This window comes from Astatotilapia calliptera, chromosome 7, assembly GCF_900246225.1.
Source record: "Astatotilapia calliptera chromosome 7, fAstCal1.2, whole genome shotgun sequence".
NCBI classification, from domain to species: Eukaryota; Metazoa; Chordata; class Actinopteri; order Cichliformes; family Cichlidae; genus Astatotilapia; species Astatotilapia calliptera.
Genome location: NC_039308.1, coordinates 20,416,207 through 20,431,024, shown reverse-complemented (window position 1 = coordinate 20,431,024; position 14,818 = coordinate 20,416,207). Strand labels below are relative to the sequence as shown.

The 14,818-nt window shown below is 39.4% G+C and overlaps 1 protein-coding gene across 1 annotated transcript in view; it reads right to left on the bottom strand.

The window, feature by feature from the left end:
* Positions 1–13,477, bottom strand: part of astn2 (astrotactin 2) — a 288,974-nt gene extending 275,497 nt beyond the window's left edge. The window contains exon 1 of the mRNA XM_026173680.1: positions 12,916–13,477. Within this exon, the coding sequence (XP_026029465.1) occupies positions 12,916–13,327 (412 nt within the window). The 5' untranslated portion in view covers positions 13,328–13,477. The remainder of the gene's footprint in view (positions 1–12,915) is intronic.
* Between the last annotated feature and the right edge of the window lie 1,341 nt (positions 13,478–14,818).

Here is a 14,818-nt window from a genome sequence, read left to right as displayed (position 1 = left end):
GACATATAACATATTTTTTTCCTCAGGCTCCCTCTGAATGTGTTATACTGTTAAACAGATGGAAGGAGAATCTTTCTACATGCATATAAACTATCAACACTTTTTTAAAAATTCAAATGCAATTTGTGTAGTCATCTGCTTTGAAATTAGATAAACTCAGTTTTAGCAAATAAATAAACACCTACTCGGAAAAAAATGATGAGGAACGTTCCCTTAAATGCATATAAGGATTTAATGTATAAACAACCACAAAACACGACAAATTAATGGCTGCAGATCAGCGTGTGTGTATTGTTCACCTTGATGATGCACTCAACCACTCTGAAGACACATGACCTACCATTGACCTCAGGAGAGCATGTTCTGCTGTGTTACACATCTAAGGGTAATTGCTGTTAGATTAGAGCTAATCCAAAGCAGACAAAATACCAGAAAAAAAATGCATGCCGTGTGCTGTGCCTCTAAATGGAGGCGAGTGCGATACAGCCATGACATACCAATGAGCTATCACTGGATAAGCATACAATGTGTTAGACCAAATGCCTGTATTCCCACAAGTCTTATCAGAAGTGCATTGATATGCTGCAAACTCCTCTGTTCTGTACTGATTTTCATAAGTGGATATCTGCATATGAATATGCATAATCTGTAGGCAAAGAACAGCACTGGCTTGAATCTTTCTGGAATCTGTTTGCTCAAATTAAATTTGAGGAGGCTTTGGCTTCACGCAGGTATAAAGTCGGGACCTCAAGGAATGGACAAAATGCAATCTCAAACCCATCTGCTATCATCTGATGACAATTTACCTTTGTGTTGTTTGTGGTTTCTTTTCTTTTATCTTGTTTTTAATTGATCTGTACTCATAGATGGACTGTAAACAGTGACCGCCACATGCAAGTCTTTGCCCAGATATCGTTTAATTCAGAGTGCTGAAACAATTAGGAGCTCTGCCGGAGTCTCACAGTGGTGTAGAAAACCCCAGTGTTTCTCCTGGGATCACCTTAGATAATGTGAAAATATTGAGGAAAACTAAAATTACTGAGATAACGTTCATATTGTATATGTTGATAATGTAGTTATTGTTGCAGGACAGATATTATTATACTTTTCTGTTAAATAAATCTTCTTTGTACAACCTATGGATATCTTTGTTTTGTTTCGGAAAAAGTCAGTGGAACAACATTATTCATCCAGACAACTATAAAAGAAGAGAGTTAGAACATGTATCTCTGTGCAGATAAAGCCAGTTCTACCAGGAACTCTGAGAGATGTGCATGATGGAGCATTAGAAAAAACTGTGGGAGGGAACTCATCAGCTGAGGGGAGATTAATGGAGCATGTGCTTTATCTGAAAGGAAATCTAAAAGATTGTACAACTTGAAGGGAATGGAAATAGGTACAAACATACCAGCATGGATAAAAGGTTTAAAATCTTTTGTAGGAACCATGAGGTAGCGAGCAGTGCAGAACTGGCACATTTCCAAGGTGCAGCACCAATTCTGGAGGGAATCAAATTTTATGGGTCTTAAACATCATTGTGACCAGCTTATATGAACAATGACTCCCGTCTTCCTCTTTGAAACACACACACTGCCTGTCATGCTTGCAAAACAAAAACCCTATTCAGATAATTCTATTAACTAGGTTAGTCAAGACTATATAAGCGCATCTCCAATATGATATGATAATGAACTCTTATATACTATACAATCGATACTAAAAACATACACTGTGCAGTTTTAAGATAAAGGGAAAAAATAGACATAATCTATTTTCAGAAATAGATTTCAAAAAATGCTGAATCTTTTGAAAACTGAAATGTGGACTGTATAATTTGTCTGTTAGGATGAGAAAAAATAAAACAGAGTATAACAAAACAAGGTTTGGTGAACAACATAGACTGTGCATGAAGGCAGGAGGAACAAGTAGGAGAAAGAACAATCAGAGCTCAAAAAGAGTGAAAGTGGGCTTTCTCCCACTAACCTGTCAACCAGTAGGAGGATATTTAGATGCTTTTCAGTCTGTTTGAAGCCAGAGATGGTGGTGTCCCAGTGAGCTCGGTTCTGGGGAAAACAAGTTTTCTGGATGGTTTGATGCAGACTCTCACATTATCTTAAACTGTTACTACATTATTTTGGAGACTGCAACAGCTATCAAATAAAGATTACACATAAAGAACTTTGAAAGTAGAAAATGTTCACCACCGAACCCTAATAAAACAGTACGGGTAAACAATCACCAAACCCTAATCACTTCATGCACTGTTTTTGGCAGTTTTCTGCTTTCTATTTCACACTTGTCATTTTAATCAAGACATACTTAAGTGGGCTTTGTTGCCACACTGGCATGTAAACAATGCTAAAGAGAGAGGATACTTCAGTCGCAAGCACTGGTGATCAAATGCTTTTTTTCTGCTTTGCACACCAGCAACAAAATTTCACAGTAGCTTTACAGAAGATTGTAGGTATAAGCAGGTATTCCATAAGTCAGAAGCTCCTTCACTAGTATGTTACACAGCGACCTCATACTGGCTTATTATCAGGCAGGCAACACTTCCATTCCAAACTTTTTGAAGATAAGTTAAAACTTAAACATAATTAGAAAAACACAAATGGCAAAAGAAATTCCACCAGCTCTTGAGCTCTAACATGAGGATAAACTGTGCATTTCCAGGCTATTGCTTCCAAACGCATAATTGAAATATGAATACATTCCCCCTTAAGGGAAAGACAATGCTCATTATTGCTCTCTACTCTTAGGTTGTTTCTCTGGTGTCATTTGGTGTGCAGATGTTTTATCCATTTTTAGCATGTTTTTACAATGTGTTCAGCAGAACTTATTTTATAATGCAACAAAAATCTCTATATTCTTAAAAAATAGACAAGAACAAGATGTTCTTCGAATTAAAGTGTTTAGATTTTATCTTTACAAGGATGCTCTTTAAGGACTGTTAAATCTAAACATTTGACTTGATTAAAATGCCGATGTGGTGAATGGAAGCATATAACCCAACACCTGTCAGCAGGGCTGGACTGGGGCAAAAAATCAGCCTGGCCATTTTGACTAGAGACCGGCCCGCCAGGTATACGAAAAGGCATAAAGCCTTTGAATGAAAACAAACGCTGTTGTGACAGTGATGTACACTGTCTTGTTGGTATATATGTATCAATCTAATAAACTTAAACCTACGTCACCTCCCTATTCTGGCATTCTAAACAGTATTTAGTGGAAATATTAAACAACCTAATTAATAGGGTTGCCAACTCCCAGCGAGAAAAAAAAAAAAAAAAAATCACCCCCCACCCTCCGCCTTATGATGCTTAATCGATGTAATAGACTTTAATTTAATGCACGTGTAAAACAAATGCACAGAAACCAATTATTTTTCTACAATAATTAAATAGATTCAGCATCTTTCATCAACAGAATTGCATACTGCACAGATAGTACCTTCCCAAAGGAAAAAGTACTTCAGCTTACTAGGGTTATATTAAACGTAATATTTACTACATACAGTAATAGATTTCTATACATTGTACATCAGATGAAAACTTGATTCAGATAATTATTTATTAAAAACTAGACATTTGAAATGAGAATAAGAAAGTATTTCCTTGTGCCCCCCTTTCCCTGTTAATGCCCTACCTGGCCCCCTGGCAAAACTTTGCTAGACCCGCCCCTGCACAGTTACCAGCTGTCAGCTACATAGAAAAGGATCCTGGTGTTATTTGTCTCTCAGAAACAGTTCATAACTTCCCTTCAACTCATTCGTGTCACCCAAAAGGTAAACCTGTTTCTCCATCACCTGTTCAGCTCTGATGATTCAGTAAGGACATCTCCTGGTTTCATCTTCACGTTTCTCTCTCACCACATATCCAAACCGATCATGACCAGCAGCTTTTATGGCTGTGGCTCCAGCAAACATCAGCTGAATACTAGAAAGTAATATCAAATCAATTCTAACAATAGCTTATCAAGCTTAAACGTGCTGCTGTTGTTTAGCGCAACCTCCACTGGTTTCCTCTTTCTGGCGCAAAGTGGGTGATAAACAAACGAGAGAGACGGGAGAATGAGAGAACAAGAGGCAACAAGTAAAGACACAGAATACCTCCAGGTTTTTGTCTTTTTTCATTGTAGCTGAAGTATGGGACAAATCATGTTTCTTTTTTACCTCAATACGGAACTTTAAAGTTCGCCCTCATCGGCTGTAATTTGTCCAGCCCAGAGTCGATCATGACCAGTTGGCCAATCCACCACCTTTCATTGTTTACAAAAAAACCCCAAACAAACAAACAAAAAAACATCGGCCCATAAAAACATAAAATCACCATCGAGCATACTGGGCAAATGCCCGGTATGCCCGATGGCCAGTCCAGCTATGCCTGTCACGATCACTTGAGCTGGCAGCAACATTCAGGCACTTATTGCTTTTCTGCCTGTTTGTCTATTTCTGAATGTGTTTGTGTCAATGAGAAAGCTCGGGAAAAAAATTATAATTCCCCCATCTCTGCTGCACTTCTTTTGTTTAGAGTTTAAGCCCCAAATACCAATTTACTTTCATTAAATAACGCAATTCTGAGTCAGAGAAAATATTTTGTATTGATATTTTTTTATGTGGGGATCAATTCACAAAATTAAACGTCATGGTGGTACACATTAGTATCGATCTGCCCAACTTTAATACTGAAATAATAATACTGAGAGAGAAAAAAAAAAAAAACTATCACATGCTGATAGCAGTAAAAATTATCCGCTCAGATCGATGGACTCAACATGAAGTTAAAGAAAACTAATAATCACATAATGGAAAGCCAGAAATTGAGTTTCAATTTGACCACATTTGGTAATAGCTGCGAAATTCAAATAACTTAAAGAAACGCAGCCAGGAAACTTGAAATATTCAACATGTCTATATATCAAGCTTGTTTTTAAAGCTACTGTGTGTACGTTGATGGATTTATCCCATGGTCCCTGTGCCCCAAATGTCTGGCTTGCATTAAAAAAATATTTTACTAAGAGAGCAAATGCATTACAGTTTTTGTCACAGGGGGGCTTCTATTATGTGGTAGGGATACACCAGAGGAGCCCAAGGAGCAAAAAGAGCAACTAAATGGAATTGCTTTTATAAATCAGTGTCACATTAAGCATTCAGTGCACAGACTAAAAAGCCTCTCTACAGTATACAAGTACCAAGTTTATGAATCTTTTGGGAATCAGCTTGCGGCATGCTCTCTTGTTAGCTACACCATCCAGCCTATCCTTTGATTCTAGTACAGCTTTACATATCAAGATAAGCAGTTGTGGAATTAAAGGGGGAGGTACAGCCACATGAAACAACTCAGGGGCTGAACTCAAACTTACAATGGAAGCTATAAAATCATGTAGAAAAAGGCTGACTGAAGCATTATGTTAGTGGAAATTAATCAAATAGACAGCAGGTAGCAATCAAACTCTTACTGCTGAAGAGGTTCGGGTTGCTTTTGATTTTTTCATTGTAAATTCTAGATAAATGCAGGGTGCTGGATACAATTTAGATAAAAAGATCCATAACAGGTGAGTCAGTGGGATTACCGCTGAAGCTTTGAAACCTTTTTTTGGTGATCTGAGTAAAATGGTAATTGTAGAAATGGTTATCAGGTCAGTCAGAGTAGTATACATATTTGGCATTTAAGTAAATTACAACTAGTAAATTCACCTATAACAGTCCACTTAACTCCAGCAACTCTTTATATAAAAGAGCTCTTTCGGTCTATTAAAACAAAGAGTTTTCATACCATGTGTCTGTGTACTGATAAACGTTAAATGCTTTGTTATGAACTACGCATTTATATGTCCCATAACAGTTACTCAACCAGAAAGTACTAACTGACTTTAAACATCCATATGGTCAACTGACAAGCATTTTCTGAAGTCTGAAAATAGGAGAAGCACATTAACAATTGTGTCTGTTGTTGCTGTGCACATATCAAAGAAAGAGAAAGCGGGAGTAAATAAAGATTGCATTCATTAGGGGTATTTACATACAAGTTCTTTGTTCATTTCATCAAAGATAACTACAGCGCGCCTTTCAGCAATGGTAATGATCAAATAATTATCTGGAGATCAAAGCTGTCCACCAGTGCTGCAAGGCAAGACTGGAGACTGGTGGTAAAACAATGCAATACAAAATACAGTTACTGTGGAGGACAATAACAATCAAGGGTCACTGACCACAGTTCATTCATCCTTCCTGTGACATCCCTAAGGTCTCTCACCATTAAAGTAAATGAGCATGGTTCTCCACTTACTGAGTCTGTCATTTAGGAAGAGAGAGAGAGAGTGAGAGAGACCGAGAATAAGCAAGATGGATAGATACGTACATACATACATATATACAACATTCAAAGCTATGACTATGTTTAACGCTCGGTATAAAATGGCAGCGGTGCAATAATTGTAATTGCTTTGTGACATTCAAGAGCAAAAAAGTAGCTGACCAAAGAGAGAGAGAGAGGCAAGGCCTTCTGTGTTTTTTTCTGTTTTTAAAACATGAAAAATACAATTTGCAAATAATAACAGAGTGCCTGTCAAGTGATACTATACATTTACCAGCCCAAGATAGCTTCTGATTAATAGCAGAAAAATTGTTGAGAAGCAAGCCGGTCAGAATGGTTTGATGATCAGTGCCAAGTTTAAGCCTTCTTTTATGCAATTCTGCAATCCTGTCATTTTGCTGTATATGGAAAAAAGACAGGAGGGAAAATACTGTGGTGGGGCGTCACACATTAGATTGCATGAGTTGAGCATTCATCTTAAAAAGACAGCCTCCTATAGAGGTCTATTATCACAGGCAACATGATGACACGTATAATTTGCTGGCCTTCACAATATCCACCATGGGTTGTGTTTGTATGACTGGATTACACTCGTGGCATATCAATTGGCATCTTTTCAATTTTCCACAATGCACTAGATCTAAACCGAAGCAAACGTAAGTGCAATGCAACATTAAAAAGAGTCCTTACAAAAACTCACACATCTATCTCAACTCTACACCATATAATAACTCCCATCTCTACTGTTGACCCTTCCCCCTTTTCATTGCTTCTGCTGCAGTGCTAAGCTGGAGTCCTGACATAATATTGAGTTGTGGTGCAGCATGTACATGTTCTATGCCACGGGGAAAACACTTTTTCCCCCCACTCGACCACTGAATCTTTGTCTCTCCCATGTGTAAGCGATTGGGGTTAGCTATGACTCTGTTTATAGAGATAGGGAAAGGCTGGTTGACAAAAAAATAAAAAATAATATTGGGGTGGGAAAAAAGGGTTAAGATCTTGAACAATAGTTCTCCAGGTTTTCTGAAATGCTTTTAAAGGGTTTTTTACTTTTTTCCCATTGGCTGCTTTTTCTTTCATTTTCACAGATAACACAGTCTGAGATGCATGAAATGGTACTTTTGCACCGGAGAGGTAAACCGGGAAAACTATCCATAGCCGATGAACAGCCATGCTCTTAATCCAGCAATGACCTGAAACTAGACCTCAGAGGCAACCTTTAGTTGACAAATCTACTGTTTGCAGAAATGTTCTCAGTGGAAGAGTGGCTGTCATGAATCCATTCTTGAGGAAGGGAAATGGCTGAAAGGAAAGGCTGAGGTATGATAAATTACACAAGAACTGAATCAGTGGCAACAGGTCCAAATGTAAAGGTTTTCATTCAAATTGTCCTCCATGTACGGAGGAAGTCAGGGGAGAAGTAAAACAGTGAGCCCCTACAGCCATCTGTAAAACACCGTGGATCAAAAAAAAAGCAGCATCAGATTTGCAATACCATACATTTGCAGTGCATTATATTGCCATACAATCCGGAAAGCACCAGATTGGCTATGGCTTCATTTTTCAGCATGGCAATGATTCCAAACACACAGCCAATGCAGTAAAAGCATACCTGGACAGACAATGGAACACCTTTAGTCATGGACTGGCCTCCCAGAGCCCCAGACATCAACATTATTGAAGTAGCATTGGATCATTCTGACAGAAAACTGAATAAAAGTCAGCCACCATCTAAAAAAGATCTTTGAATATCTTTCAAGAGTCTTGGAGAACTATTCTTGTAAACTACTTAAAGAAATTACAAGAAAGCTTACCTAGGAGGGCTCAGTCTATGTTGAAGAATACAATCATACTAAATATTTATTTTTATATAAACTCTGCTTTTGCTGTACATACTTTAATAATACTGTGGTAATTCAACAAACTGCTACACTTACTTCCTATATTCCTGTCAAAAAATGAGTTTGGCACAGTACTGTAGTTCAAGATGATGGACAGATGATAAAGAACAGGAAGACATTTAAACGTTTTCAATCTTGCATTAGGTGCCCGAAGCTTTTCAAAAAGGTTAACTCTTCAGGTGTTTACAGAGTCAGCCGTGTTGCAAGCGGTATTGATTTCCTCTCTATCCCAAAACATCAAGTAAAATAAAAAAGGAAGATCATCTCGTGTGACAAAGCGTAGCAGCTTGGAATTATCTCCCTTGAATGTGCAAGCACAATGCCACACAATTTCATGAATTAGTGAGATAGCTCAGTACATGGCATTCAAAAACTAAATTAAAAACTGGGATTAAGAGCCCATATTTTAAGTAAAATGGTGGTGCACTGGTAAATCACAAAGTCAAAGCATTTGGAAATGAAAGCATGTGTTTCCTAATATATATGAAAATGACTAAGGAAAAAAAAGGAAAGTGAAGGAGAAGCAGGCTTGCACTTCTTCCACACTGCCCTTTCTGCTCATCTGTTCTCGTAGACACTTGTGGTAATAAATCAAAGCTGTGCAGACAGGCCATGGTGGAGAAGAATCTTGCTGTCCTTTTCCTTCCTTACCTATAACCTCTGACTTTGGTTTGACAAAACTATCAGAAATCTGACATTATCCACAAAACAGACAAGACTATGCTCGTTGTGGATCGGGTGATATTTTGCTAACAGGTTATACTCCAGCACGACAGAAATCCAGCTGTTATGAGAAAGTGGAAAGCACAATGGTAGACTAGTTTACTAGTAGTATCCTAACCAGTTAGGCTAACATTATGTGTCTCTAGCCCCTGAATTCAAACAACAAGGCCATTTCACACCAGCAACAAGAAATTCAGCACAGATGTTTTTCATCACAGATTTGTTTGCTTTAGTCACAAATGGCTAATGTCATGGAACGGAGACATGAGCTGTGTGTGAAATTCCACCCCTATTTAAAATGCACCGCACGGCTTGTTTTCTGACAATATCCACTATACTACTATAATGTTCTAAAAAAAATTCTACGATGCACTAAAAAGCTGAAATGTAAGTTTACTGCTCACTATTGATTGAAATATTGATTGTCCATTATATGAAGAGCAGCATGTGAATGAATAGGGGGTGATTTTCATCGCATTATATTGTTACTATGGGTGGTAATAAACTGCTTCAGAGACAGTTCAGAAATGAGATAGCTCATTTAAGAGTCATTTCCCATATGGGTGTCACGTGGGTTTCAACACCACCCTACACCCGTAGGATACCAGCAGGAGATTATGAGTTTACTCCTTCCAATGTGAGAAGTGAACTTGAGCACAGATTCTTCACAGTTCTTTCCAACTAAGCTTTTTTCTTTGCAAACTAAGTCCTGATAATTATTAGCAAGCACTAATATCTTCGTCAATTACATGTTTTGTTTTGTTTTTTTAAACACAAGCCAATACACTTTCATCCACTCTCACAACACTTTTGACCACGCCTATTTAGGGTTCAGGAAGTGTATACCATTTTCACACAATTTCACACTGGTTTGTACCGGTTGCAATTAGTCATGTTTGCTCCGTCATCTCTGACTGCTTGTACCAAGACATATGGGCTTGTTTTTTTTTTCTTTTAAACTGGAGCACAGCCTCTCTTATCTCCACATCAAATCAACAACAACATAAAAGAAGGCATTTTTAAAAAAAAATCATAGATATCACACTGTTCTTAATCATGTGAAGAAGATAAATAACAAGTGCTGGTTTCACAGAAGGATGTGTTGACTGTGGTGTTAGACTTTTACCGCTTTGACTTTTACACCGAGAGGTGTTGTTGGCGTTTCCTAAGAGTTTTAGAACAATATTGAAAGAGCGATGGTAAAAGAGAGTGTTGCTGGGTGAGTACATCAATCCAAAACACTCTGCAGTCTGTATAGTTCTGTATAATAGCTGGTGGGTATGTAAAAGGCGAATATATAAAAAAATGATAAGACATACACCTGTAAGGCAATGCAATGTAGTGTGGTAATAAATTGCTTCGTAACAATAAATGGTGTATGTGGTGAGAATTCAACTTTTCTAGCTTCCTCTAGCACAGGGGTGGGGAACTCCAGGCCTCAAGGGCCGGTGTCCTGCAGGTTTTAGATCTCACCCTGGGTCAACACACCTGAATCAAATGATTAGTTCATTACCAGGCCTCTGGAGAACTTCAGGACATGTTGAGGGTGTAATTTAGCCATTTAAATCAGCTGTGTTGGATCAAGGACACGTCTAAAACCTGCAGGACACCGGCCCTCGAGAACTGGAGTTCCCCCACCCTTCCTCTAGCATAAGAAAATCACAATTCAGTATGTGAGATGAAACAGTGAGGCATGAAATAAATGCACTTCTGATAATAAAACCTCATTTCATTTTTTCTTAACAATTTAATCCCCAAAAGTTGATTCTGTTCATCTGGACGATGATGACATTCCTTTGGGGAAGTAAATCCCCAAAGGAATGATTGTTAACGTCTTGAGGATGCATCAAGACGTTAACAATTTAGTGTATTTTATGAATTCTATAACAACATTTCACAAACTCAACAGCCAATAATGCATTTGTCAAGAAGAAAGAGCTGTTGAGTGGACCAACAAGCAATATAGGGTATAAACTGGACACAGGGAAATCACAGGTGACATCTAGTATCAGCATTTAACCCAGTTCTGACAATTAAAAGGTTTAACAAATATAAAGGTGGTTCTACATTGCTGGCATGTGTACTTTCCTACCCACCTAGCAGCTTATCATGACACATCATGAATGCCAGACTGAAAGGTTTGACTAATTAAAGACAAACACAAGGCCTGACTGAACCATCCGATTGGTCTGTAAGCAAAAGAAAATACAATATATTTTTTTTATCAGTATAGATTTCACAACTATGACTGTTTAATTAGCAACAGTATTGACAAGTGTATTTGTAAACTTCTCACAGCTATGACAAATACACCTTTTGAGTTAAGCACTTTTCTTAACATATTGTTTTTAATTTAACTTCTGCCTCTATGCTCAGTTGATCTTTTTTAAAAGCCTTGTTAAAATCAATGGTCTCATTTTTTTTTTTTTAAAAAAAAATCCTTTTTCCACACTTTTTCTTTTTAATCTAATTTTTTCAAAACACAAAGCACACGAGTAATGCTTTCAATATGTATTACACATGAGGACCTATTAAAGCTCATTTTCTTGCTCCACAGCATGTACTCATGCACTGAAAGGGTGAAGCAGCAAATTTGCTAGCTGGCTGACTGGGAGGACAGAGAGGCCTTTCTCACCAGTCAACGGCTGTCCTTAATGAGAATAGAAAGTGATTTACTAGCTTAATGCTCCAGCCCTCAGCCTGCCTGCCCGCCTTTGCTTTACACAGCCAGTTTAGTCGACACTCTTCATACAGAGAATGAAACTGAGACCAGGGAAACAGGGAAAAAAAGGAGGATAGCAAACTCCTGTCTGAAAACTGCAGTAATGAGATGTTCTCATGGATTCTCAGTCCCCGCATCACTGACTTCCTCCAAGCCCTGCATTTTTCTATCCGTCCTGCTTTTTGCTAAGTTCTCCATGATACTGTGCCATCTGAACAAATCGCAAACTGAATAAATTACATCATTCTGGAATTACTTCCTTTCACTTCATTTTGTTTGGCTAAAAGCTTTTAACAAACATCCCTGTTCCATACTTTCTCTACATCCTGTTACACAGTCACACTTACACCGCGAAGGGGAAATCAAGAGAACATGAATCGCTCACATGATTTGTAAGACTTAAAATGAACAATGAGTAATGCTCCTTTTGTACTCATTCTGCTCCTGTTACAAAGTTGTTGTTGGGGTTTTTTTGTGACTGGTATAAGACTGGTGTACTTCCCTGCTATTATGTTCCCTATGATTATCCAATCAGCAATGCTGTATTCAAGACCACTTTTAAATCACAGGCTTTCACTGAGAATCAGATGACCTGTCAGAAACCAGTTATCCACGGATGTGTGAATAAACAGAAAAAAGTGGGATGTTTTGCATCCCCTAAAATCTGCAATGACTAAATGTAGACAACGACACAAACTCTAGGCTAGTGCTTTATCCAGTTAAAGTTATACCGTCTTGCAAAACACGTGTGTTATGAGCTCAAGTGAGAATACCAATTTCATGCATATTTGCAGGGCCAAATTGCATTCCTTGATTGGGAAAGCATACTTAGGGTATGCATGAAATTTAAAATTATGTTTTACCATGAAATAGGAAAGTCAGACAGAAAGAAGGACGAAACAAGAATGAGGGATGGCAGAATAACTTGAGAGTGCCACTTAAAATCGAGTGGCACGGCTTGCGTTTACATACCGTAGTTTTTAAGTTGAGTAGGGAAAGCGAAAAGCGTGTTCTTCATACCTGGACTGGTGGGGATTTTTTTTGGGCGGGGGGGGGAACACGCCACAAAATTCAAACAGAGTAGAGCAGGTGATTTAACGCCGGGGACAAAATGTGTATAAGCGCGTGATTTGTTTTTATTTGTATCTTTTGGAAATATAGCTGTGTGCACAGCCTATGCGCACAAACGTGCAGCCAAACAGACCGGTTATCGCCATGGAGGGCAAACACAGAACTACAACAGTGTTCTTACCGAGTGTGAAGTAGGGAAGAGCCGTGTTGTCAAGATCATCCATTACGGAAATTCGCCCAGGTAGGTCTGTTCTAACGAATAATAGAAGTCTGGATTCCCCCCCTCCTCCTGCTCCTCCTCCTCCAGTTCCTCCTCCAGTTCCTCCTCCACCAACACCACCTGCTTCAGCAGCACCCCCTCCTCCGACCACGTTCCCCGAGGCTCCGCCGGTGAAGCTGAATTCGTTCTCCCGGAGTACGGGCAGGGTTGAAACGGTGACGGTTTTCACCTCACATGGCGTCTCCGTGTCGCTCTCCCTGTCCCTTTCCTCGTCAGGCGATGTCGCCCCTCTGTTTGCCTGGACAGTCAAGGAGCCTGTTAATAACAGACCCACGAGAAGGACGCGAAGGTGCAGCACTAATATCCTCGCCATCCCGCTCCTTGTGTGTGGTTCTCTCGCTTTGTGGGGCTCATAAGCTGTCCGTTCACTTATAGTACAGTCGCTGCAAAGGAGTCGCGTCCGTCCAGGAGGCGGTGTTCCAGATCTACTGGCGTTTAGATCAACTGGCGTTGGTCGAACAGATGTGTGGCAGTCTTGCGTTTCAGTAGCTCCTACCGACAAACCAGCAAAAAAACGCCAAATGTGTCACCTGTGACACTTGTGAGGTTGTCTCAAACACACTCCGTCAGTCTTGATGCTGTTGAACAACAAAATGTTTAAAAATGTGGCGAGTTTACCTGGTGATATCCTCATGCGCGACGCGATCACGAAAACAGCAAACAAGTAACACCACGCCGATGTTGTTCACAGGACAGCAAGAGTAAACGATCGGGAGACTCTTGTCGTCGTTATCGTTCCCCTCGCACGGTTTATTTCACCGAATTCAGCGTTTTTGCTCCACAACTAAAGCGAGCAGTTTGCTCTGTGCACCAACATGGAGTCGAGTCAACCAGCGCCACCTCTGGCCAAGTGCCACAGCCTACAGCCAGATCAACTGGTGACACACATCTGCAGCACGTTTGAATTCGTGTCATGCACATTTGTACCTTTCAATTGTGTCTGTTTGTGCGTCATGCAAATAAACCTTTGAAATGATATCATGTATTTATTATCAGCCTACATTTGTACAAAATGCCAAATGACATACACATAAGAATCACCATCCTGATATCAACACTTTTGCCCATAAGAAAAATGTCGTGAACAAATATATGACACACCAATATTTCACCAGTGTTGTAACTCACATGTCGCCAGCATAGTCTGCCTGTGTCCCCCCTCTGCAAACGCACATTTCAGAGTTGGATGTGATATACAGTCTGCATAAGTGTGGTCAATCTAATAAACATTTATAAGGAGATGGCAGTTACTGTGAATGTACAGCAGTTACACAGTGATTAGTAATAAACAGTCAGACAATGACCCTGACAATCACATTCAATCTTGCAGATTGCACCTTCTGTGGAAAGTGGTACCACACGGTGTGTGTGGACTTCCCCTGTGCAGAAGGCGACTACAAATGTTGTGGGTGCTAAATAAACAGAAACAAATGATCCCTGTTGTCTTTGCTTACTGATTGTTTTCAGTGTTGACAATCCACATTGCTGGCATTGCATGTTTCAACATATTTGTGGGTAGATTTAGATGCACCACGTGTGAGTGCAGCCACTCAGCCTTTACTCAATGTGATCATAGCAGCAGGTGCAGATGTGTGTCACAAGTTAATCTAGTGGTAGGCTATGGTACTTGGCCACAGGTGGCAGCAGTGGACTGACCTGCATTGGGGACTGGTCCAGCTGCTATGTGGTAGTCAGTAGATGGGCTCCACATTGGGGATTATATGCAAGTTTTGGGGACTGTTTATTGCTGATCACTGTGTGACTGCTGTACATTCAGCGTAGCTGCCATCCCCTTACGGATCGT